This window comes from Callospermophilus lateralis, chromosome 10 (genome assembly GCF_048772815.1).
Source record: "Callospermophilus lateralis isolate mCalLat2 chromosome 10, mCalLat2.hap1, whole genome shotgun sequence".
NCBI lineage: Eukaryota > Metazoa > Chordata > Mammalia > Rodentia > Sciuridae > Callospermophilus > Callospermophilus lateralis.
In genome coordinates, this window is record NC_135314.1 from 57515086 (window position 1) to 57542724 (window position 27639).

The window sequence follows — 27639 nt, forward strand, 5'->3', positions numbered from 1 at the left end:
CATTATATGATGAATTTCTCAAATTTACTTACTCCATATGGTGAGGTATATTGATTGATTTTCTCAACATTAAATAAGCCTGTCATTCCTAGAATAAAGCAAACTTGATTCTGAAATATTACCCTTTTTATATATCAATAAATTCTATTGCCTAACATTTAGGATTTATATTTATACTCATGAAAGAAATTGCCAACAAATTTCCTTTTATGTGATGTCTTTTACCAGGTTTTGGCATCAATCATCTGATAACCTTGTAGAAAAGAGTTGGGAAATGTTCCCTTTTTTAGATTCTCTGGAAGATTTCATGAATGATTGATAATTTTTCCCCTAAATATGCAAATGCATTCCCCAGCAAAAATACTTGGCTCCAGAAGTGTTCTTATGGAAATTTTTACATTTTAATTCAATTACTTTAATAGAGCTATTATTTCAATTTTATATTTCTTCTAGTACCAGTTTTATCTCCTTTAAGTATTTTATCTCTTAAATTCGACTAGTATGTTGGTCATAAATACACTCTTTTGTTTCAACTGATGTTGTGACTTTAGTGATACACTCTTTTTTATTCCTGAAATTAATAGTTTATTTCTTCTATTCTTTTTTCTCAACCTAACAAAGTCTTTATTAACTTTATTATTTACTTTCATAAACCAATTTTAACACTGTTGATCCTTGTTATTTTACATTTGATTTCTATTTCATTGACTTCTGTTCTTAATGCTGTTATTTTTATTTTTACATGTTTTATTACTTGCCACTTTTAACTTGAGATAGATAATAATTCAATTTTAATTATTAACACATACAATTACATATACCATTATGGTTATAAGTTTATCTCTAAACATTGTCTTAAATGCATCCAAATGTAATGATATATTATATATAACTGTCTTTCAGTTGGAGATATTTCAATGTTTTCCATTGTGATTTCTTCATCAATCCCTAAGTTGGGGGTAAATTACTTGATTTCCAAAAATCATGCATTTTCTTTGTATATTTTTGCTTTTTGTTTCTAAGTTCCATTCCAATTCCTTGACATTCACACTTGTATTATGGCCCAGCATAATCAATTTTGGAGTATGACCCATGTGTGCTTGAAGACAATAAGCATATGTACAGTGCAATATCCTAAACATATTAGGTTAGGTTTATTAATTATGACATTAAAAACTTTATTACTGTGGATTTTTTCTCAGATTTTAAAAACACTAACAGAGAAAGGTTTACAATACTTTCCCTAATTTGTTGCAGTTTTGTATTTTTCTCTTTTCTGTCGATTCTTACATTGTGTATTTTTTGAGGCTTTGTCCTTAGAATTCTAGTGGATTCACCCTTTCACTATTTTGCAATTGAATCAAACTTTTATTCGCTTTTTTATTTTTCACACTGATTATTTTTTGGTGGGGTAGGGGTCCTGGGTATTGAACTCAGGGGCACTCAACCCCTGAGCCACATCTCCAGCTCTATTTTGTATTTTATTTAGAGATAGTGCCTCTTCACTGTTGCTGAGGCTGACTTTGAACTCACAATCCTTCTGTCTCAGCTTCCTGATCTGGTGGGATTACAGGCCTGTGCCCCATGCACAGATTCATACTGCTTTTTAAAAGTTTACTTTGGTAGGTTGAAATCTAAGACGTTTCCCCAAATTCCTGCCTCTTAGAATACATATTCTATATTATCTCTGGGGATACGAATATGTTAGGAACTATATCAGTCCCTAGGTTATGTTTGCTTTATGAAAGGGAGACAAACTGTATGGGTCTTACATATCACCTGAATTCTGTGGAATATAGACCTCAAGGTCAAAGGCAGAGGAAGTCTGATATTCAAAGCAGTAGAAGCCCTAGATATATAGTTGCTGGCTTCCAGATGGAAGGAGAAATGTGAAAAAGAATTCAGGTAATTTCTAGAAGCCAAGAATAGCATAATTAACAGCCAGCAAGGAAATGGAGACCTCAGTCCTATAAACCTAAGAAACTAAATTGTGCCTATAAAGAGAATGAGTTTGGAAGTAGATTTTCCTTTAGAGCCAGCTTAGCCTGGCTGACCTCTTGATATCAGTCTCATGGTTACTTGACAAAGAGCTCAGTCACACAGTGCCATATGTGCCTATAGAACTGTGAACTAATAAATGGGTATTAAGTTGCTAAAGTTCATGGTGATTTGTTATGTAGAAATGGAAAACTAATACATATTATCTTATCTGAGATAAGCAAAGTTATACCAACACTTGCAATTGTTTAAATGGTATTATTTTTTACTCCATTAACTTTCACATTTTCTGAATACACATATTTGTCTCCTGCAAATGGCTTGGAGGTCAATCAAATCATATTTATCATTGATATGTTTGGATTTAAATCTACTAATCCCACAATAATATTCTAATCATCTAACCTATTATATCTCCTTTTTTCTCACTTTTTTTACCATTTAAGTAGTAATCACTTTTTAAAATGTTATTCTATTTTCTTTAAGTAATATATTCTTATGCTATTTTTAGTGGTTACCGCACATATTACAAAATTTATATCTTAAAATTGAATTATTACTTTCATATCTTCCCAAATGCTATGATTTGGATTGGTGGCCCTCAAAGGCCCATGTGTTAAAAAGGTTTTTCCCTAGCCTGTGTGCTAATGGGAGTTGGTGGAACCTTAATGGTGGAGACTTGTGGGAAGTCTTCCAGTCACGGGAAGGTGGGGGCATACTTTTGAAGGGGATATTGAGATCCTGGTCCCAAATGCTTCCCAAATGGTTATGAAGTGAGCAATTGTGTTCTACCTCACGTTTCTAACCTAATTTGCTGCCTTATAGTCCCAAAGGACATAGGGCCAAAGTAGCTATAAACTGAAACCTCTGAAATTGTGAGTCAAAATAAATCTTTCCTCTTTTTAAGGTGATTATCTTAAGAATTTTGTTACAGTGTCACAAAACTAGGTAATATGCCAGATAAAGCAAGAATGTTAAAGATTTTATCTCAATTTCCTCATTTCTCACCTTTTTTTGCTATCATTATATGTTTTCCTTTTATATCACATTATAAAAACTATTAGAAGATAATTTAATACTATGTATTAAAACATAGTACTGCTATTATTTTTAAAAGTTAATATTTATGTAGTTTTTTTCCCTACATTTACTTTTTTCCATTCTTCTCAATTTACTTCTGCATTTCTTATGTTCCATTAGCTTCTTTCTGAAGCACCATGCTTAGTGTGTTTTTTTAATTAGTGTAGTTCTGCTAGCAAAAAAAAATTACTTTCACACATTTCAGACTTTCTTTATATGCAGGAAAATTTTGTGTGAAAAAATTTGCCTTCGTATTAGGATATTTTTGCTGAGTATGAAATTTTAGATTTATTTTTATCAAGCACTACACAGAATGGAGGAGACAAAGAAGGTTACTTCATATAAGTCATGGGGAAAATTAACAAGAAGATATAACAGTATTAATAATTAATAACTAATGCCCCAAATATTGGTGCACCTAATCACATAAAACAGATACTCTTCAAATTAAAGACTCAGACCCTAGTACAATAATATGGTGTGATTTCAACTCACTTCTCTTACCAATACATAGGTTATCCAGAAATAAACTTGGTAAAATCTATTTGGATCCATAAAATATTATAGATCAAATGGATGTAACAGATATCTATGAAATATTTAACCTAATAACAGTTGAATATATTTTCTTCTCATTGGCTCAAGAAAGCTTCTTTAAAATATATCATATTTTTAGCCACAAAAAACTCTTATCAAATATAAAATAATTGATTTGTTTGTATCATATCTGATCACAATCAATGAAATTAGAAATCAAATGTGTGCATGTGTACACACAGACCCTAAAAAAACTATATAAATACATAGAGGTTAAAAAATACACTTTTGAATAATGAATGAGTGATAGAAAATAATCAGGAAGAAATTGAAAAATTCTTATCAAACAAGAATAGTGATACAACTTTTCAGAAACTCTGGGACACTATGAAGGCAGTTTTAAGAGGAAAGTTTACAGCTTTGAGTGCCTACACAGGAAAATCACAAAGATCCCAAATAAACAACCTAATCATGCATCTCAAGACCATTGAAAAAGAAGAACAAACCAATTTCAAAACAAGTAAAAGGAAGGAAATAGTTAAGATCAGAGCCCAAAATCAATGAATTTGAGAATAAAAAAATACTGAGAATTTAAGAATTTTAAAAAAACTACAAAAGATCAATGAAACAAATAGTTTGTTCTTTGAAAATATAAACAAGATGCTAAGACCTTAACCAAATTAATCAAAAGAGAAATAAGATACAAATTAATAAAATTAGAGATAAAAAAGGGAGAAATCATCAAAGACAACATAGAAATGCAGGAGATCATTAGGGACTATGTTGAAAGTTATATTCTAATAAATTGAAATGGATATATTTGTAGACACGTATGATCTGCCAATATTGAATAAAGAGAACATAGAACACCTAAACAGACCAATAATTAGCAATGATCTAGAAGAAGTAATAAAAATCCTTCCAACAAAAAAAGTCCAGAACCAGGTGAATGCTCAGCTGAATTCTATCAATCCTTTAAAGAAAACCTAACACTAATGCTCCTCAAATTATTCCAAAAAATGGAATGGGTTGGAACATTTACAAATTCATTGTATGAAACCACTGTCATGCTCATATCAACTCCAGAAAAGGTGATATCAAGGAAAAAAATTATAGGCCAATATTCCTGATGAACTCAAGTAAAGAAATCTTTAATAAAATATTAGCATATCATGTTAAAAATATATTAAGAAGATTGTAGAGATAAGAGGAATCTGCTTCAATACCATGAAGGACATATATGAAAAACTCAAAGCATTCATAGTGAATGGTGAAAAACTGAAAGCATTTCCTTTAAAATTTGGAACAAGACAAGGACACCCACTCTGACCAATCCTACTCAATATAATACTAGAAATTCTAGCCAGAGCAATTAGGTAAGGGAAGAAAATAAAACAGATAAACATAAGAAATGAAGAAGTCAAATTACCACTTTTTACACCTGATATGACTATGCTTAGAAGATCCAAAAAGCTCCACCAAAAGACCGCTAGAGCTAATAAACAAATTTGGCAAAGAAGCAGGTTACACATCAACATACAAAAATCAATAGTTTTCCTTATGTCAACAATGAGTCTGGGGCTGGGATTGAGGCTCAGCGGTAGAGCACTCACCTAGCATGTGAGAAAGTCTTTTGACAAAATTAAGCACCGTATGATAAAAACACTGAAGAAAGTAGAGATAGGAGGAATCTAGCATGTGGGAGGCTCTGGGTTCAATCCTTGGAACCACATAAAAATAAAATAAAGATATTGTGTCCAACTACAACTAAAAAATAAATATTAAAAAAATAATGAGTCTGCTGATAAAGAAATTAGGAAAATAATTCCACTTACAATAACCTAAAAAATACACAGGAATAAGTCTAACCAAGGAAGTGAAAGGCAGTGGAAAACATAGAAAATGCAAGAAAGAAATTGAAGAAGACCAGAAGAAGATGGAAAAAATCCCCCACATTCATGAATAGGCAGAATTAATATGGTTAAAATGGCCATACTATCAAAAGAAATATACAGATTCAATGCAATCCCCATCAAAATACCAATGCAATTCTTCATGGAACTAGAAAAACAACAGTCCAAAATTTATTTGAAAGAATAAGAGACCCAATTTGAGAAGAACTCAAATTGGCACTATTTTCTGATGATATGATTCTATACCTAGAGGACCTAAAAGTTCCACCAGAAAACTTCTAGAACTAGTAAATAAATTCAGCAAAGTAGCAGGATATAAAATAAACACCCATAAATCAAAGGCATTTCTTATATCGGTGACAAATCTTCAGAAAGGGCAATGAGGAAAACTATCCCATTCTCAATAGCCTCAAAAAAAAAAATACTTGGGAATCAATGAAAGAGGAGAAAGATCTATATAATGAAAATTACAGAACCCTAAAGAAAGAAATCAAGGAAGACCTTAAAGATGGAAAGATCTACCTCGCTCTTGGATATGCAGAATTAATATTATCAAAATGACCATACATCCAAAAGCACTATACAGATTTAATGCAATTCCGATTAAAATGTGACATTCCTCACAGAAATAGAAAAAGCAATTCATCTGGCAAAATGGGAGACCCAGAATAGCTAAAGCAATCCTTAGTAGGAAGAGTGAAGCAGATGGCATCACTATACCAGACCTTAAACTATACAACAGTACAATAGTAACAAAAATAGCATGGTATTGGCACCAAAACAGACTGATAGACCAATGGTACTGAATAGAGGACACAGAGACTAACCCACAACTACAATTATCTTATATTAGACAAAGGTGCCAAGAACATGCATTGGAGAAAAGATAGCCTCTTCAACAAATGGTGCTGGGAAAATTGGAGATCCATATGCAACAAAATGAAATTATACCCTTATCTCTCACCATGCACAAAATTCAACTCAAAATGCATTAAGGACTTAGGAATACAACTAGAATACTGCATCTAATAGAAGAAAAAGTAGGCCTTAATCTCCCTCATGTGGAATTAGGTCCCAACTTCCTTAATAAGATTCCTATGGCGTAAGAATTAAAACCAAGAATCAATAAATGGGATGGACTCAAACTAAAAAGTTTCTTCTCAGCAAAAGAAAACAATCAGTTAGATGAATGGAGAGCCTACATCTTGGGAGCAAATCTTTACCCCTCACATATCAGATATAGCACTAATCTCTAGGGTATATAAAGAAATCAAAAAGCTAAACACCAAAAAAACCAAATAAACCAATCAATAAATGGGCCAAGGATATGAAGAGACACTTCTCAGAAGATGATGTACAATCAATCAACAAATACATGAAGAAATAAATGTTCATCATCACTAGCAATTAGAGAAATGCAAATCAAAACCACTCTAAGACTTCTTCTCATTCTAGTCAAAATGGCAACTATTATGCAAATAAACAACAATAACTGTTGGCAAGGATATGGGGAAAAGGTACACTCATACACTGCTGGAGGGACTGCAAATTGGTGCAGCCAATATGGAAAGCAGTAGGGAGATTTCTTGGAAAATTAGGAATGGAACCACCATTTGACCCAGCTGTCCCTCTCCTCGGTTTATACCCCAAAGACTTAAAAACAGCATACTACAGGGACACAGCCACACCAATGTTTATAGCAGCACAATTCACAACAGCTAGACTGTGGAGCCAACCTAGATGCCCTTCAATAGATGAATGGATAAAAAATGTGACATATATACACAATGGAATATTACTCAGCAATAAAAGAGAATAAAATCATGGCATTTGCTGGTAAATGGATGGAGTTAGAGAAGATAATGCTAAGTGAAGTGAGCCAATCCCCAAAAAACAAATGTTGAATGTTTTCTTTGATATAAGGAGGCTGATTCATAGTGGGATAGGGAGCAGTAGCATGGGAGGAATAGACGAACTCTAGATAGGGCACAGGCGTTGGAGGGAAAGGGAGGGGGCATGGGGTTATTAATGATGGTGGAATGTGATGATCATTATTATCCAAAGTACAGGTATGATTCACGAATTGGTGTGAATATACAGTGTATACAATCAGGGATATGAAAAATTGTGCTCTATATGTGTAATAAGAATTGTAATGCATTCTGTTGTCATATATTAGAACATAATTAAAAAAAGGAAATTAAAAAAAGAATAAAAGACCCAGAATAGCTAAAACAATTCTAAGCCAAAAAAGTAATTCTGGAGGCATCACAATACTTGATTTCGAATTATACTACAGAGCCATAGTAACAAAAGCTGCATGGTAGTGGCAGAAAACAAAAGACACAGACAAATGCACACAGACATTCATCTGATTCTTGACAAAGGAGCCAAAAATGTACTGTGTAGAAAGGAAAGCCTTTTTAAAAAATGGAGTTGAGAAAACTGGTTTTCCATGTATATAAAAATGAGATCAGACCCTTATCTGTCACCTGCAAAAGAGTGAACTCAGAATTGATGAAAGACCTAGGAATTAGACAAAAAAACTACGCAACTCCTAAAAGAAAACATAGTGTCAAAACTGCAACATATAGGCCCAGACAATGACTATCTCAATGGGACCCATAAAGCTCAGGAAATAATGCCAACAGTTAACAGGAAAGTATCAAACTAAAAAGCTTCTGCACAGTATAGGAAAACATTAAGAATGTGAAGAGAGAGCTACGGATGTGGCTCAAGTGGTAGCGCACTCGCCTGGCATGCACTGGGCACTGGGTTCGATCCTCAACACCACATAAAAATAAAATAAAGATATTGTGTCCACCTAAAACTAAAAATCAAATATTTTTTTAAAAAGAATGTGAAGAGAGAACCTATAGAATGGGAGAAAATCTTTGCTAACTATTCTTATGGCAGAGGATTACTATGCAGAATATAAAAGAATTTTTAAAACCTAACACCAAAAAGAAAAATAATAGCCCAGTTAATAAATGGGCAAATGAAATAAGCAGACATTTCTCAAAATAAAAAATACAAATGGACAACAAATATGTGAAAAAAAAAATGTTCAATAATGTTAGAAATTAGAGAAATTCAAATAACCACACTGAGATTTCATCACACTCCAGTCAAAATGGCAGCCATCAAGAATACAAACAATAATAAATACTGAAGAGGATGTGGAGAAAAAGGAACTACTTTCTAGTATTCATGGGATTGTAAATTAGCACAACCACTATTGAAGTTAGTATGGAGGTTCCTCAAAAGACTAGGAATGAAACCACCATATGAGCCAGCTATACTTCTCTTTGGTATTTATCCTAAAGAATTAAATTCATTGTACTATAACAATACATGCACACCCATGTTTATAGTAGCACAATTCACAATAGCAAAACCATGGAACCAACCTAGCTATCCATAAATGGATGATGAATAAAGAAAATGTGGTATATATACATGCAATGGCATTTTAGTCTGCTATAAAGAATGAAATAATGTCATTTTCAGGGAAATGGATGTAACTTGAGAACGTTAAGTGAAATAAGCCAAACTCAGAAAGTCAAAGGTCATGTGTTTCCTCTCATATGTGGAAGCTAGAGAGAAAAAAAAAAAAGAAGGGGAGAGTGGGAGGGTAGATCTCATGAAAATCAAAGGGAGACCAATACAGTATAGAGAAAAGGGACCAGGAAGAGGCAAGAAAGGAGGGAAAGGGGAAACACTGAGAAATGATACTGACCAAATTATAATGTCATATAACAGCAAATCCCACCATTATGTATAAATTAAAATGAACCAATAAAAATGAGAAAGAATACAAAATTACAACATAAAAAATGTGAATGTGCAACTATTTCTTCAAGATTCTCTTTTTGATTATTTTTGATAGATATATACAGAATTGGGATTATTGTATCCCATAGATCAACTTAATAGATAATTCTATTTTTAAATTTTTTTAGAAGCACCATTTTAAAATCACAAAGTGTGAAAACCATTATACTTTCCATAGTAGCTATATCATATTACATTCCCACTGAAAGTGTAAAATGATTGAAATTTTTTCACATCCTTGCCATCCTTGTTATTTTTGATAGTGTCCATCCTGTGTGGATGAGGTATTATCTCATTGTGGGTTTCACTTGCATTTCCCTAAATATACTGAGCAACTTTTCATATGTTTGTTAGTTATTTGTACATTTTTGTCAGACATAGAAAATGTCTGTTCAAGTCATTTGCCCATTTTCATATTGGAGTGTTTGGTTTTTGCTCCTAGGTTGTAGCTCTTTATATATAATGTAATACTTTATACATAATGAATATTAGCCCTTCAGATGTATGGTTTGCAAATTCCTTCTCCTAATACAAAGTTGCCTTTTCACTGTGTTTTCTTTGCTCCACAGAAGTTTGAGGTAGTTTAATTTGTCCATTTGTGATTTTGTATTTTGGCCATCATATCCAAGAAATCATTTCCAAATCCAATTAAAGTATTCCCATATGTTTCATTATATGCTTCTTCAGTTTTAAATCTTGAGTCTAGGTTTTTAAACCATTTTGAGTTAATTTGTATACATGATGTAAGGTAAGGTTCCAGCTTCATTTGCTTGTATGTGAATATCTAGATCAAACATCATTTTTTGGAGACTACCCTTTCTCCATCATGTACCCCTGGCACTTAAGATAAAGATCATATGACTATATGTGGAAGTTTATTTCTGGGCTGTCTATTCTGTTCCATTGTTTTGTATGTCTCTCTTTATACCAGTATTATATTGCTTTAAGCACAGTAGTTTTATAATGTTTTAAAATCAGAAAGTGTGAAAACTCCAACTTTAATTTTTGAAGACTGTACTGGTCACTTGGGATTCTTTGAGATGCAATGTGAATTTTTGAATATTTTTCCAAAGAACTCCAATGGGTTTTCAAAAAAAATTTTTAGTTATAGTTGGACACAATACCCTTATTTTATTTATTTATTTTTATATGGTGCTGAGGATACAACCCATGCCTTGCATGTGCTAGGCAAGTGCTCTACCACTGAGCTATAACTCCAGCCCAAAGTTAGTGTTAAAAAACAACTATGTGTGTGTGTATGAGTGTGTATACATAAATATATATTTTAGTTGTCGATAGACCTTTATTTATATGTGATAGTGAGAATTGAAGAATTGAATCACTGGCTCATATATGTTAGGTAAGCTCTACCACTGAGCTAAAACCCCAGCCCCTCCAATGGGTTTTTTGTTTTTTTTTTTGTTTTGTTTTCTTTAATGTGACCATTTTCACTTTTTTATCTTTTAAATTAATTAATTTATTTAATTGGTTATACATGGCAATAGCATGCATTTGTGCACTTTGATATATCAAATGTAGATGCAATAAAATCTCTCATTTTTCTAAGTGTATATGTTGTAGAATTATATTGGTCATGCAATCACATATATACATAAAGTAATAATGTCTGTTTCATTCTACTATCATTCCTATCCTCACTTCTCCTCCCCTCCCCTCCCTTCATTTCCCTTTACCTAATCTAAGGTAATGCTATTCTTCTCTAGTGGCCCATGCCTTATTGTGAATTAGCATCTGCATATTAGAGAAAACATTCAGCTTTTAGTTTTTTGGGACTGGCTTATTTCACTTAGCATGATATTCTTCAATTCCATCTATTTACCAGAAAATTCAATAATTTCATTCTTCTTTAAAGCTGAGTAATATTCCATTGAACATATATACAACATTTTCTTTATTCATTCATCTATTAAAGGACACCTAGGTTGGTTCCATTGTGAATTGAGCTGCTATAAACATTGACATGGCTGCATTAATGTGGTATGCTGATTTTAAGTCTTTTGGGTATAAATCAAGGAGTGAGATAGCTGGGTCAAATGGTGGTTCCATTCCAAGTTTTCTGAGGAATCTCCATATTGCTTTCGATAGTGGTTGCACCAATTTGCAGTCCCATCAGCAATGGATGAGTGTACTTTTTCCCCCACATCCTCGCCAACATTTATTGTTGACTTTTCTTGATGATTGCCATTCTGCAGGAGGGAAATCTTAGTGTAGATTTGATTTGCATTTCTCTAATTGCTAGAGATGTTGAACACTTTTTCATATATTTGTTGATTGATTATATTTCTTCTGTGAAGTGTCTGTTCAGTTTCTTAGCCCATTTATTGATTAGGTTTTTTGGTGTTAAGATTTTTGAGTTCTTTATTTATCCTAGAGATTAATGCTTTATCAGAGGTGCATGTGGTAAAGATTTTCTCCTAATTTGTAGACTCTCTCCTTACATTATTGTTTCCTTTGCTGAGAAGAAGCATTTTAATTTGAATCCATCCCTCCAATGGGGTTTTAATATTGAATCTTTAGAGCATTATGGTAGTATGGGCATTTTAAAAAGGAGTCTCCAAATTCATAAACAAGGGTGTCATCCCATTTATTTTTGTCCTCTAATTTTTTCAGGAGTGTTCTGTACTTTCTAATGTACAAGTTTTATCTCCCACATTAATTGTTCTTAAGTATTTTATTCTTTTTGCTGATATCTTAAATGGCACTGTTTTAACTTCCTCTTTAGATTGTCTGGTATTAGTGAACAGAAATATAGTTGGTTTTGTTGATTCTGTATCCTTTAACTTTTTTGAATTTGTTTATTAGTTCTAACAGAGTCTATGTGTGAAATATTTAGGGTTGTCTACACATAAATTTTAATCTGCCAACATAATACTTTCCTATTCAGATGCCTTTTATGTCTTTGTTCTGGCTAAGACTTCTAGAATTATGTTGAATACAAGTGTTAAGAGTGGGCATATCTATCTTGTTTCTGATATTTTGATTTTCACATTGAGTATGATGTTTGCTATGGCCCTTTCATATGAACTAATTTCATTTTGGATGTTTTTATCAAAAAAGGGTGCTGAAATTTATCAAATTCATTCATTATTTCAAATGATCATGTGTTTTTGTAGCGGCATACTTTGATTCCTTTTCCATTTCCTTTTGAACATCTTCTATCATATTTCCTTATAGTTACTACTGAGATTATATAAATCATCCTTTAATTATACCAAGTTACTTTAAAATTGTAATAACAATTAAATACAAAAACTCTACCAACTTTGTTATTGATGTTAGAAATTACATCTTTTTTATATCTGGTACCCATTAATACAGTTTTATATAGTTATCTTCATTTTTTATTTTGAATTCTATATCTATATTAAAAGTAACTTATATACCACATTACATATTACAGTATTATATATTTTGTCTAGAAATTTACTTATACCAGAGAACTTCTGCATATTTTGGCATTTTTTAATAGCATTTTTTACTTCAGCTTAAAGAAAACTCTTTAAAAAAACTTTTTAAAAATTATTTAAGGCTTCTCTCATGGTAATGAACTCCCTTCAGCCTTTATCTGAGAAGGTATTTATTTCTCCTTCATTATTGAAGGACTGTTATATCAGGTATAGTATTGTTAATTGTCACCTTTTTACCTTCATTATTCTGAAAATATCATCCCTACAATTTTTCTGCAGAAAAATATTCTGCTGATAATCTTATGGTATAGGGGGTCCCTGGTACTTAGGAAAAGTTTTCTTCTTGCTGCTTTCAAGATTGTCTTTTCACTTTTGATATTATGATTACAATGTCTCAGTATGTGTATTTTTGTATCATTTAGGTGGGGGTTCTTGGAGTTTTTTAAATTTGAATGTTCATTTTCCGTTTCCATTGCATTTTCATACTCCAATTTAAGTAGTTTCAGCAATTGTTTCTTCAAATAGCTATCTGACCCATTCTTTCTTTCTTCTCCTTTTTACAAAGTACTTTTATAGTTATATATAGTAGTTGTGTTCATCCTGACAAACTCATAAATAAAATTCAACTTCAATTCATGATCCCCCCACTTCCCTCCCATCCTTCCTCCCCTCCCCTGTTCTCCTTCTTCTATGCTAGTAGATTTCCTTTCACCAATCTATTTATATTTGATTAATTCTTTTTATTTATACATAAAAGTGAAATTCCCTTTGGTATATTTGTACATGCACATGAGTTTTTTAAAGAATTCATTCTTCATTGTCTCCTTTTCCCATCCCTCCACTAAGCCTTTTGATTTTCTATATTACTGATCTTACCTTTATCTTTATGATATCTTATTCTTCCCTTTCCCTTTCCTTTATTTTACTCTAGCTTCTGCATATGAGAGAAAACCTTTAAACTTTGTTTCTCAGTTTGGCTTATTTCACTTAATGCACTATTCTCCATTTCCATCTACTGAAAGGCAAATGTCATAATTTCATTCTTCTTTATGGCTGAATAGAATTCCACTGTGTGTGTGTGTGTGTGTGTGTGTGTGTGTGTGTTACAATTTAATCCATTCATTTCTTGACATATAACTGGGTTGATTTCATAATTTAGCTGATATGAATTGTGCTGCTATAAACATTGAGGTGGCTGTATCACTATAGTATGTCAATTTTAGAACTTTTGGGGAAAATAGCTGGGTCATATGGTGGTTCCATCCCTAGTTTTTAGAGGAATCTCCATACTGTTTTTCAGAGTGGTTGTACTAGTCTACAGTAGCCCCAACAACCTTGGCAGCATTTATTATTATTTGTTTTATTGACTGTTGCCATTCTAACTAGGTTGAGATGAATTCTTAGTGTATTTTTGATTTGTATTTCCTGATTGCTAGAGATGCTGAACATTTTCTCATATATTTGTTGGCCATTTGTGGTTGTTCTTTTGAGTAGTTTCTATTTAGTTTTTGACATTTATTGATTGGGTTATTATTGTTTTTTTTGTTTTGTTTTTAGTGTTCAGGTTTGTGAGTTATTCATATATTCTAGATATATATTCCCAATCAGAGGAGTAGTTGGCCAAGATTTCTCCCATTCTGCAGGCTCATCATGTTCTTAATTATTTCCTTTGCTGAGCAGAAGCTTTTAAGTCTGATGACATCCCACTTAACTGATGCTTGTTTTTGTTTCTTGCACTTTGGGTATCTTGTTAAGGAAGTTGGTGCCAGGACCTATATGATGAAGTGTTGACCCTGTATTTTCTTCTAACAGTTGCAAGATTTCTGGTATAATTCCTAAGTCTTTGATCACCTTGATTTGACTTTTGTGCAGAGTGAATGGAGTCTAGTTTCATTTTTATACATACAACTTTCTAGATTTCCCAGCACCATTTGTTAGAAATGCTACCTTTTCTCCAAAATATATTTTTGGCACCTTTGTCAAGTATCAGATGACTTTAAGTATGTAAATTTGTCTCTATGTCTTCTATTCTGTTTAATTGGACTTTTTGTCTATTTTGATGCCAATATCATGTTGTCTTTTGTTAATATAACTCTATAGTATCATTTCAGATTAGGTATTTGATGCCTTCTGTTTTGCTTTTCTTGCTTGGTATTGCTTTGCCTATTCTGGGACTGTTATTCCTCCAAATGAATTTAAAGATTGTGTTTTCTAATTTTGTGAAGAATGTCATCAGGATGTTGACTGAGATTGCACTGAATCTGTTGCTTTCAGTCTTATGGTCATTTTGACAATATTAATTTTACCTATCCAAAAACAAGAGATGACTTTCCATCTTCTAAGGTCTTCTTCAATTTCTTTCCAGTTCTCTATAATTTTCATTGTAGAGCTCTTTTACCTCCTTGGATAGATTAATTCCCAAGTATTTAATTTTCTGGAGGTTACTGTGAATGGAATAGCTTTCCTGATTTCTTCCTTGGCTCAATTATGGTTGGAATACAGGAAAGCTATTAATTTATAAGTGCTGATCTTGTATTCTGCTACTTTGATAAACTCACTTATAAGCTCTAGAAGTCTTCTGATGGATTTTTTGGGGGGAGTCCTCTAGGCATGGATCATGTCATCAGCAAACACAGATGGTTTGAATTCTCTTCCTACTTGTATCCCTTTGGTTTGCTCTTTTGCTGATTGCTCTGGCTAATGTTAGAAGACAATGTTAAGTAGAAGTGGTGAGAGAGGACAGATTTGTATTGTTCTTGATTTTGAAGAAATGCTTTTAGTTTTTCTCCAGTCAGTATGATGTTGGATATATATTTGTCCAAAATGGCCAGTACAATGTTGAGGTAAGCTCCTTTGATGCTTAGCTTCTCTAGCATTTTTAACATGAATGGATACTTGATTTTATCAAAGGCCTTTCCTGCACCTACTGGTATGACCATGTGATGCTTGTCCTTAATTTTTTTAAAAGGGTGAATTACATTTATTGACTTGCATATGTTGTATCTCTGGAATGAAACCCACTTGATCATTGTGTATTATCTTTTTGATGTGTTTTTGAATGTTGTTTGCTAACATTTTATTAAGGATTTTTACATCTATGTTCATCAGGGATATTGGTTTATAATTTTCTTTCCTTGATGAGTCTTTGTTTGGTTTTGGTATTGGTTATAAATACTTCATAGAATATACTTGGGAGTGTTCTATACATTTCAATTTCATGGAAATTTTTGAAAAAGACTGCTATTGTTTATTTTTTACAGGTATGGTAGCTCTACGATGAGAATAATTTGCTCCTGGGCTTTTCTTTGATCGGTGAACTTTCTTATTGCCGTTTCAGTTTCATTACTTTATATTGTTCTGTTTAGATTTTCTACGCCTCCTTGATTCAATTTGGGTAGGGAGATAGACAGACAGATAGATAGATAGAGACACACACATATATATGCATATATAGACCCATATATAGACCCATATATATATATATATATATGCATATGTGTTTTCTAGATTGTCCAGCTTATTGGAGTATAAATTTTCAAAGTTGGTTCTGATAATACTCTGGATTTCAGATGGTTCTACGTTGATATCTCCTTTTTCACCTCTAATCTTGCTGATACAAGTCTTCTCTCTCTTTTGGTTAGTTTGACTAAGGGTTTATCAACCTTATTTATCTATTCAAAGAACCAACACTTCATTACATTGATTCTATGTATTCTTTTCTTATTCTCAATTTCATTGATTTTATAATTAATTTGTTCTTTTTCTAAGCCCTTGAGATGGAACATAAATTTATTTATTTGAGATCCCTCTAATTTTTTAATGTAGGCACTCAGTGCTATAAATTTACTGTTAAAATTGCTTTCATGCTGTCCCACAGATTTTGATGTGTCATATCTCTGTTCTTAGTCATTTATAAAAATTTCTTAATTTCTACTCTCATTTCTTTGATCCATTATTCATTTAAGAAAGTACTGTTCAATCTCCATGTGCTTTCCATTATTTTTCTTCCTGTTGATTTCTAGTTTATTTCATTATGCTCTAATAGGATGCATAGGATTACATCCCTTATTTGTATTTGATAAGATTGCTCTGTGGCCTAGAATATGATCTATTTTGGAAAAAGTTTCATGTACAGCCGGCAGGAAGTTAAATTCAGCTTTCTAGGGTGAAATGTTCTCTATATGATTATTAGGTTCATTTGATTTATAGTATTATTTAGATTAAAGATGTCTGTATTGAGTTTATGTTTTGATGACCCATCTATTGGTAATAGGGTATGTTGAAATCATCTAGTATTATTGTGTTGGGGGTCTATTTGGGATGTAATATCATGATTTTTTTTTTCATAATTGGACGTGCTGACATTTGGGACACAAACTATTACTATCTTTGTATCTTCTTGTTGGATAGAGTGGTCTTCTTTGTCTCTTCTGATTAATTTGTACTTGAAATCTGCATTGTCAGATATGTGAATAGCTACTCCTATTTTCATGGTTTGTATGTGTGGAATATTTTTTCCATCCTTTTACCTTCAGCCTGTGGGTATCTTTGCCCACAAGATGAGTCTGTTGCACAGCATACACTTTGACCTTTTTTTGTTTTTGATCCATTTTGCTAATCTATGTCTTTTAATTGGGGCATTGAGACCATTAACATTCAGCATTAGTATGGATATGTGTTTGTGGTTTCCTGCAATTTTTATTTTTGCTATATTTAATACTGTCTTGATTCTCATTTAGTGGATTACTCTTCTGTTGATCTTCCTTTCTTTGGGAATTTTGATTATGCTAAGTCTTGAAGGGCTTCTCATTTCAATAGGTCTATTTGGGGTCCTATAAGCCTCCTATATATGGATGTCTATCTCATTTCTGATAGGGAAAGTTTTCTGTAGCCATCCCATTGAAATGTTCTTAATGCTTTTAGCTTGTATCTCCATGTTCTCTTCTATACCAATGTTTCTCAAGTTTGGTCTTTTAACGTTGCCCCAGAGTTCTTGCATATTCTGATCATGTCCTATATTTTTTCCCTTTATTTTATTCTGTGTACTCAAGATCATATAACCTGTCTTCAAGGCCTGGAGTTGTGTCTTTAAAAGCTGAGGTTGTCAGTTCTAGCTTTTTATTGTATAAAAAATGAATATTTCTACATAGAAATATACACATGTATTTTCTTGCATATATATTCTGAATGCTTGAAGGGAATACTAATGTTGGAGGTTAATGATATTAAAATAATTTATTTCATTTTTAAAAAGCTGAGGTTGTTTTTCTATGAAATGTAGTCTATTAGTGATGGTTTTTGAGTGAATTTTACATTTGACTGATTGTGTCTTTCATTTCTAGGAGTTCTGATTGGTTTCTTTTAACTGTTTCTGTTTCTTTATTGTCATGGTCATTTATCTCCCGTGTTTGTTCTCTTAATTCTTTCCTTAGATATTATTTTAGTTCTTTGAACATTTTAATAATCAGCTTTTTGTAATCTTTATCTGAGATTTTGTCCATATCAATATCAGTGGGATCCTTTGTTGGGGTACTGTGAATTTGGGGAAGCAAGATTTGTTTGCCTGTTTCTTCCTGTTTTCAGAGGTCTTGAACTTGGGCATCAGTTGAGATGAAGTTCCCTTCCTCTTTATTATGTGTGTCCTTTTGTGTGTAATTATCTCATTTGTCATGAGACTTTTCTCTTTTTGATATATGAATAGATAGATATCAAGGTGTGGGACCTGAAGTCCAGCTGTGATTGTTTTTCTTTAGGTCCTTGTTGGTTTGGAGCTTTTGTCTCAACTCTCTGAATTGGGACAAAGTCAGAGCTCAACGTAGGGTTAGATTTTGTGTAGGATGAGATATATTATTGCTTGATTGAGATGTATTTCTCCCCTGCAGAATTTCTCCTCTTTGATCTTGAAGTGTCCCAATGTCTTTCCAGCCCCTCTTGGGGAGGGGAGCCAGGAGTGGCACTAATGTTAGCAACAGGTGCACAGATTTAAGATAAATGTCTGTGTTTATTTTTATATCTATAACACTAATTGCCACCTATATAGGAATGGTGGGGCTGGTATTCAACAACAGTACCAACATTAAAAAACCACAAACTGGATAAGCATTTGACTGCAAGTGTTTACTATGTAATCTACTATATTAATAGTAACAGCAACATGAATGGGGTAGGAATTATGTAGTCTAATTAGTTTGGATTGATTTTTGTATTCTTTGTACTAAAGTGTAGCTGAAGACTGAGTGTTGTTAATTTGGGTGGATGGCAATGTATGCTGTGTTTTGGTTGAGCTTAGTTCAGTAGGAGAATTTCCATTCTGTGAAGTTGTAGTGTCGCTGTAAGTTCCTAGCACTTTGTGAAACAAACAATAGTGACAAAAGTTGCAGACAATACACAGCATTAAAGTAAATACCCAATTCCTACTATGACATCTACAACATTAATTACCACAGAAAAAAGAATGATATATGAATAGATAGATACAAGGTGTGGGACCTGAAGTCCAGCTATGATTGTTTAGATCCTTTTGTGTGTGTGTGTGTGTGTGTGTGTGTGTGTGTGTGAGAGAGAGAGAGAGAGAGAGAGAGAGAGAGAGACAGCAATTATCAACTGTATAAATAACAATCATGAACTAGATCAGGTTTTAAACAGAAGGTGTCAATTACAGCAGTAATAACTGCATCAGCATTAATAGTGAGGGCAGGAGTTATATAAATAAATTAGTTCTAAAAGATGGTAAAAGTACGGTTAATTAGGAGAAAACAAAATGTGCTAGGAAGGTGGAAAGAGTTTATAATTTTAAAAAAGTGAACAGAAATGGCAAAAAGATGTAGCAGGTGATATTTATAAGGAGGGTGCAAAAAACAATAGGAGAAGTGAAGTAAAGGAGGAGAGGAAGAGAGAACAATTGAATTTGACCCTTAGCAGGAGATGAAAAGAGAGAAAGAGAAACAAATGAAAACAACACAAATCAAAACCAAAATATATAAACGAAAAAGATCCCCAATCCTCAAAAGACAAGGAGAAATAACTATTTTTAAAAAATGCTAAAAATGAAAAAAATAAACAAATATGCATGTGTCTCTGAACCAATCAGCACAGCAAAAAGATACACACACAGAGATAGTGAGCAAGGGAGCATGAGGGGGAGTGGGCTGGAGTTTGTTAACCCCTCCTGTTTTTATGCTGTTCTCTGAGCTGCCAGTTGAAGTAGCCTATGACTGAAACTGTTTGAAATAAGTCTCAGCTTCCCTTCTCACCAGTATGAAGCGGGATAGATTAGGAAGCTGGAGTTTTGTTCATACACACCAAATCGGTGCACTCCCAAGGTAAAGCTTCTGCAGAGTTTTATGAGGGGAGTTCTGGCAGGTAGCACTTAGGTTTATTCAGGCCTCAAGGGTTTTGTGGGATGGTGTCCACGCTGGAAAAATTAGATCAACACACCCCTAGGGCCTGGTACTTGTCAATCTCTGATGAAAGTCTGGATTTCAGGAGCCTCCCAAGAATTCCACTCATGGGGCAGGAAATTCAATCCGCTACTGCCCACAAGTGCAGTCTTCACAGGCTTAGTCTCTCACTTTATTCACACCCTACCTATTAAGATTCCTTGCCCACTTTAGCTGGTCACTTGAGCTGCCCAAACTGAAAGATATTCTGCAGGGCTCTCAAATCTTTCATGGAGATGTATCTTTTCTGCAAAATTCCAATTAGAAAAGTTTTTCAGTTTTATTTTTTCAAAAGCTTATACATCTACTACCTCTAGCCTCTGTTTGCAGTACTGAAAATTCTTTAATAGTAAAACAAACTGATGAACTCTCTTTGTTCTCAGTGGCCCCCAGGTATCCAAAGCATAGCCATCAATGCTCTGTCCAGTAAAACAGAAACCAGTTTAAGCAGCTGCCGAAAATCCAACACTAGATGTATGCTTCATTCTTCTCTTTCACTTTCGAAAGAAAAACTGTAAGTTGCCCTTTTATTCTGATTGTTGGCTGTGCCAGCTTGGAAGAGAGGCTAAATTCTAAATGAAACTTCTTTCCTTGCCCAATTCAATGTGCTATTCTTGGCTTTGAGTTTACCTGGAGTACTCCAACTTCCAAACTCTAGAGTTCTCATAAAAAACGTATGGACTGTACACTAGTTAAAAAGTTAGTATCTCTATGGAGAATGAAGTCCAGAGTTTCTATTCTACCACTTGACTGACATTATTCTCCATTGATTCTTTTTTATAGTCTTTTCCATCCTTTTACTCTCAATCTGCCTATACCATTACATTTGAAGTGAATATAAACACACACACACACACACACACACACACACACGGGTCATGATTTTTAATCCATTCTGCCTATCTGTATATTTGAATGGATGTATTTAGACTGTTTTATATTTAATGTAAATATTGATATGTTCAGGCTTAAGTCTGTTGTTTTTATTTTTCTTTTCTGTTTTTCCCTAGTTATTTTTGTTTTCATTTTCTGCTCTCCTATTGATTACCTTAATTATTTTATTGCATACATCTTGATCTGCCAATAATATTTTGAGTATATCTCTTTGTCTAAAATTTTAGTGGCCAATTTTTACATTACATTTTATATTCATAACACAAAGATGTCTTTATTACTAGGTCAAGGGAAATACAAAAGCTCTATTTCCCTTTACATCTTTTCACCATTTCCCACTTATAATCAGCCTAAATATTTCCTGTACACATTTGGATCCACATTAGACAATGTTAATACAATCTATGCTTTGACCATCATATATTATATATACTTTTAAAAGCCCAAGAGAAGGAAAGCTTATTGTATTTATCCAAAATTTTATTTACTGGGCTTTTTCTTTTGTCTTGATACTCCAACTTTCCTCCATTTCTTCCATTTCCTTTCTGTGCAAACAATGTCCTTTAGCCAATTTTTTAAGGGTAGGTTTCATGTTGGATACATTCTCTTAGTTTTCTTCATCTGAGAATGTCTTGATTTCTGAATTCCTGACAGATATTTTCACTGGGTATAGGATGCTGGTTTCTTTCTATTTTTGTTTTTGCTGTATTGCTCAGGCTGGTCTTGAAATCGTGAATCCTAGCAATCCTCCCACCTCAGTCTCCTGAGTACTGGGACTATAAGCATATACTGCTACACCTGGCTTAGGATTTTGGATTCTTGTTTTTTTTCTTCTTCTTCTAGTACTTGAAAAATACTGAAGTTTCCTTTTGGCTCCAAAGGTTTCTAATGAGAAATATGCTTTCACACATGTAAGGTGTCGTTTCTCTCTTGTGGTTCTCAAGACTCTTTCTTGTCTCTGTGCTTAGGTTTAGAAGTTTGAGTATGGTATATCTTGATATGGATTTCTTGGAATTTACTCAGCTTTTTAAATCTGTAAGTTCACATCTTTTGCTAAATTTGATAAATTTTCAGCCATTATTTTCTTAGATCATTTTTCAGCCCTATCTTCATTCTTCTCTCATTGACTTCCACTAACACAAGGGGTAGGAAGTAGTGGCACCTCATTACTGCTGGACAATGGTGGGAATTTTGGCTCCCTTATGGTCACCACTGATACCACAAAGGACAGGTTTTGCCCTGTGGAGCTGAAAGTTACATATTCCTACTCTGCTTTCTCTGACAATCTGGGGAAGTTGGAACACTCCATTATAACCTGATAAAGCCTAGGTTTCCCACTTGGCCTTTCCTTAAAGTAGGATGTGGTGGATTTGTGTTTATGTGTGTGTTGTGTGTGTGTGTGTGTTTGTATTGTATGTCTAGAGAAATTATTTTTTAAAAGTTTTATGTCTTAATAATGTTCCACTTTCCATATCCCTTGGTTAGAGTACTGGCTTTCATTTATTTATTTTCATGTCTGTGCACATTCCCAGTTCCACTTTACCAGCTTCTTTAGTTCCACTTATAGGATATATGAGACAGAAAGAAGACATAAGGAATTTAGTAGCATACTTGTATTTAGGATTTGTATACCTTAGCCAGTCTGATTTCCTAGCTATTTTATGTTTGGCTTATGCATAACATCCAGGAATTTGGATTGTAATTAGTGGGGAAAAGTACCTTTACTATATCTGCCCATTGACAGAACTCATTATTATTGTCTAGATTTCATGTTTAACTTTAGCTGTGTCTCTCTTTTCATTCCTAATATTAGAATATGAAGTAGGTTATCATGTAAAGCAAGAAAATTTGTGGTGCTACTGGTTTTGAAGCACACTTATTTTTTCCATATTTTTTATTGGTGCATTATGATTATACATACAGTGAGATTTCTTGTTATATATCTATACAGGCACATAATATAACAATATAATTTGGTCTTTATCACTCTCCAGCACTCCTCTTGTTCCTCGCTCCTCCTTCCCTCTGGGTCATTTCCTCTTCTCTAATAACTTTGATTTTTCTGAGCTCATACCCATCTTTTTTTTTTCCTTTATTCCCTTTACCTTCCACATATGAGAGAAAGCATACAACCAATAACTTTCTGCATTTGGCTTATTTCATTTAACATAGTGGCCTCAAGTTCCATTTTCCTGCAAATGATATAATTTCATTCTTTTTCCATTCATCCACTGAAGGACACCTAGACTAGTTCTATCATTTGGCTATTGTGAATTCTGCTGTTACAAACATAGGTATTCATGTATCACTATAGAATGATGATTTTAATTCTTTAGGATAAAGACTAAAAGTGGTATAGCTAGGTCATATGGGGGTTCCATTACTAGTCTTTTGAGGAACCTTTATACTCATACTGGCTATACTGATTTACAATTCCACTAACAGCATAAAGTTGAAGCACACTTTAAAAAACCATTCAATGGGGAATATTAAAGCAATGATTTCTGGACATAGCAGGAATTAAGAAATGTGGGTAAGGACCTTCTAATGTAAATATTCTATGGTTTCCAGAGGAAATCTTCCCTGACTGATGTCTCCTGATATTCACCCTTTGATGATCTTCTGCTGATATAATCTATAGTGTTTTTTTTTTGTGTGATTGTTGTAATTCTGTTTCCAGTAGTTTCTCTCTTTCATTAAGATTAAAATCTTTCAATTGAAGCTATTTCTTATATTTTTACTTAAAAAACTATTAGTCTACAAAGAGCACAATTACCCAAAAGGGTCAAGATTCAGCAAACATATTTTTGTTATAAACTGACAGCTCACATAACATCTTACTTACCCAGTGACAATAATTTCTGGATATGTTTGTGCTCCAAGGTTCCAAGCTCCTCCACTGATTGGCCACTCCTAAATAGATTGTCCAAGAAGAATACATAAATTTTATTTTTTAGTTTAAGTGACTTTGAAACTTAAAATTAAAATATTTTTAAAGGCTTGCTTAACATTAAATTGCTCTAAAATATTAAAGGATGAAATGTGAAGTTACCTTTTAATTCTTTCAATGAACAAACACCTCTCTAAACACACAATTCTATTTCCTTTAAAACTAGACTTTAGTTAATGTTACCATTCATATAAACAAATCAAAGAAGTATTTTTAATTGTACAAATATAATGTTGTTACATGAATCATATAGTCTGTGTGTTACCCATCTTTTATGATGCCATTTTAATAGAATGCTATATAAGCAGCACCTCTTAGAGTTTTTCATCCCAATATAACTGGGCAAATAACAGAAAGCACAATATATAGCCTGTGACAATTGCAAATATTTTCATCTTGTAGTAAATATATTAAAAAATGAGTTTTAGAATGTTACTAACAAATGACTTTAAGTAATTATTTTTCCTAATCATTATTTAATAAATGATAAACTAGGGAGAAATGACACAAATGTCTTAAAATATAATCCTTCATCTAAAATAATTAAAGGTTACATATTTTTTATTTTAATGTTAGTTTAAGTATATAGCATACAAGTATGTTAATATATTAATATCTTTGTATATAATTATATACTTAATGTATAAGAAATTTATATTTGTGTAGACTTAAAATTATGTAAAATTCAGAAAATTTGGATTTCAGAATTTATATCACTGATGATGCCAGATTCTTATTTCAAAAGAATTTAGTTCAAGTCCTTTTGTATGGAAAGTCAGAAAATAAAAGGAAAAAGTATGTCAAAATGATATGAATATAAGAAAATTTGCTTAAAATTTTTACCTTATTACTGTATCCTTGTTTTTTATGCTTGACTCCTATAGAATACAGTACTAAAATCAAGTCGGGAGGGCAATCAGCAAAATATGCTGTGCATGTAACTGGTGATTCATGAATGTCCATGGGATATGGATTTTCAAAGATAGGAAAACTAATAGATAAAGAAAATATATTAGTGTCATTTTGCAAAGATAAAAAATAATTTTATAAAAAATAATTTTTATAAAGTAAACTCTAAAAGGTCTCTAAACATTAATTACAAATTTCACTTGTTTTCTTGTACTAAAATACAAGAATTATACAAAACAAATGCCTTTTTAAAACAGTCATCTATAAAATGCAATATTAATACAAATAGAAAAGTACTCAAATTGATTTTCTTCTCAGAAGCCAACATTCCACAGTGGCATATCTTTGATAATACAAATAAAATGAATTAAACAGAATATATGCAAAAAGTTCACTCAACTCATTAAAAATCATATTAAATGGGTATTTCACATAAATAGTTATATAAAATGTATAAATATTAAATTATCAGTAAAATTTCATATTTTCTAAAGGGAGGTTATAAATAGGCAAATTTTTAATTTTTTTTAATTAAAAGATGTGCATATGGGTAGGTGTTTGCATATCTGTGAATGTTTTAAAGATCATTTCCCAAGTAACAGAGCTGGAATGAAGATTTATGGATGTAATAAATTTTCTCAAGCCTACTGTAATTTTAAAAAGGAATGAATACAGAATAAAATAAAAAATCTTGTAGCCATAATGTATTCAAAACATCTCATGTAACAGGCACTGTACAACATGAAATGAGTAGTAGTCTATGCTGCCTGTGTTCAAAGTCTGTGATCACACTACTTCTGATTTAATATTATTATTGGGGGATGGATGTTAAAAATAATTTTCTCATATTATTAATAACTTAATTAGGAATTTAATCCAATCATGAGAGAATATAGTGAGTGTGTGGATATGTGTTTGTATATGTGATGGGGAGTGTGTTGAAAGGAATTTTCTTTCTACCACTCTGAAATGCTGCAAAGGTATGATATTCCAGATAAAGATAACAGTATATACAAAATCAAGTAGAAAGGAACTAGACATAGTAAAGAACAAGTAGGCTAAACTAGATAGATTAAAATTTCTGTTTCAAATTATAATTGATTAACATTTCTGAGATTGAAGAATTAGACATAGGGCTGGGGATGTGGCTCAAGAGGTAGCTCGATCGCCTGGCATGCGTGCGGCCTGGGTTCGATCCTCAGCACCACATACAAACAAAGATGTTGTGTCCGCCAATAACTAAAAAATAAATATTAAAAAATTCTCTCTCTCTCTTCTCTCTAAAAAAATATAAATTAAAAGAATTAGACATAAAACAAATAATCAACTGTCTTCCAGACTTACATCTTACAATTTGGTAATAGCAAGAGGTAACAATGATAGGCACCTGACAAGGCACTGAAGAGAGAAACAAAAATTTACTATAGTTTTTTAGATGAAAAAGTAAAAACAATGCTGTGGAAATGAAAATAAGAAACCAAGAAGAAGAATTTGTACACCCTATTTTTTTCCTTCATGTTGGAAATTAAATGGTAAGAGAGAGATTTGAAAAGGACTCCCAAGTTACAACTTGTTTCAATACTCAACAAAAGGAATATATACAGTCAGTTTGGACATGTTAAATTTCATGTAACAGTGAATGAAATGGGAATATCACATAAGTCACATGTGTTAAAAAAGCAAAAGTCCACTCAAATTGGATCAAATACCTAGGAATTTGACCAAGCTATCTACTCCTCAATATTTATCTGAAAGAACTAAATATAGGTTCATCAATGTTTATAGCAACTCCATTCACAAAATCCAAGTTATGGAACCAGCCCAAGTGCCTGTCAATAGATGAATGGATAAAGAAAATGTGATGTGTATACACACACACACTCACACAATGGGGTTTTACTCAATCATAAAGAAGAATAAAAATATGGTATTTTCTCTTAAATGGATGCTAAGTGATAAAAGCTAGAATCAGAAAATTAAGAGTTGAACATTTTCTCACATATGTGGATGTGAGACCAAAAATAAGGAAAAAAAATCATATGTGTGAATCCCATGAAAATGGAAGGGACATCAGTGTAAAAGAAAGGGATTGAAGGGGAGGAAAAGGGAGGAGGAGTGGAATGAAATTGAACAAATTATGCTATGTATATAGGAAAAAAGAGGAAGGGTAGAATGAAATTGAACAAATTATGCTATGTACATATGTGAATTTGTCACAGTGAATTTCACCTTTATGCATATCTATAAAGCATTAACTTAAAAAGCTATAAATAGAAGTTAGACCAGTAGAGTAACAAAGGAGAAGGGAGGAAAGGAAGAAAAGGAAAAAATTCTAGGGACTGAAATAGAACAAATTATATTCCATGCATACATGTGATTACATAAAATTAAACCCCATTATTACATAATACACTAATAAAACTTTTTTTTTTTTGTGGGGGTATCGGGGGTTGAACTCAGGGGAACTCAACCACTGAGCTGCATCTCCATCCTAATTTGTATTTTATTTAAAGATAAGATCTCACTGAGTTGCTTAGCTCCTCGATGTTGCTGAGGCCTTAGCCTCCCAAGTACCTGGGATTACAGATATGTGCCACCATGGCCAGGAAACATTTTTAAAATGAGAAAAAAAAGAAAGAAAAAATAGTGCTAAAAAG

The 27639-nt window shown here is 32.7% G+C and overlaps 1 protein-coding gene across 4 annotated transcripts in view; it reads right to left on the reverse strand.

The window, feature by feature from the left end:
- The window catches only part of Stxbp5l (syntaxin binding protein 5L), a 326234-nt gene that overhangs the window by 126706 nt on the left and 171889 nt on the right, over window positions 1-27639 (reverse strand). For all 4 annotated transcript variants that reach the window (XM_076867719.2, XM_076867717.2, XM_076867718.2 and 1 more), the window contains exons 12-13: window positions 24917-25064; window positions 23969-24036 (exon numbers count right to left, since the gene is read on the reverse strand). In XM_076867719.2, the coding sequence (XP_076723834.2) occupies window positions 23969-24036; window positions 24917-25064 (216 nt within the window). The remainder of the gene's footprint in view (window positions 1-23968; window positions 24037-24916; window positions 25065-27639) is intronic.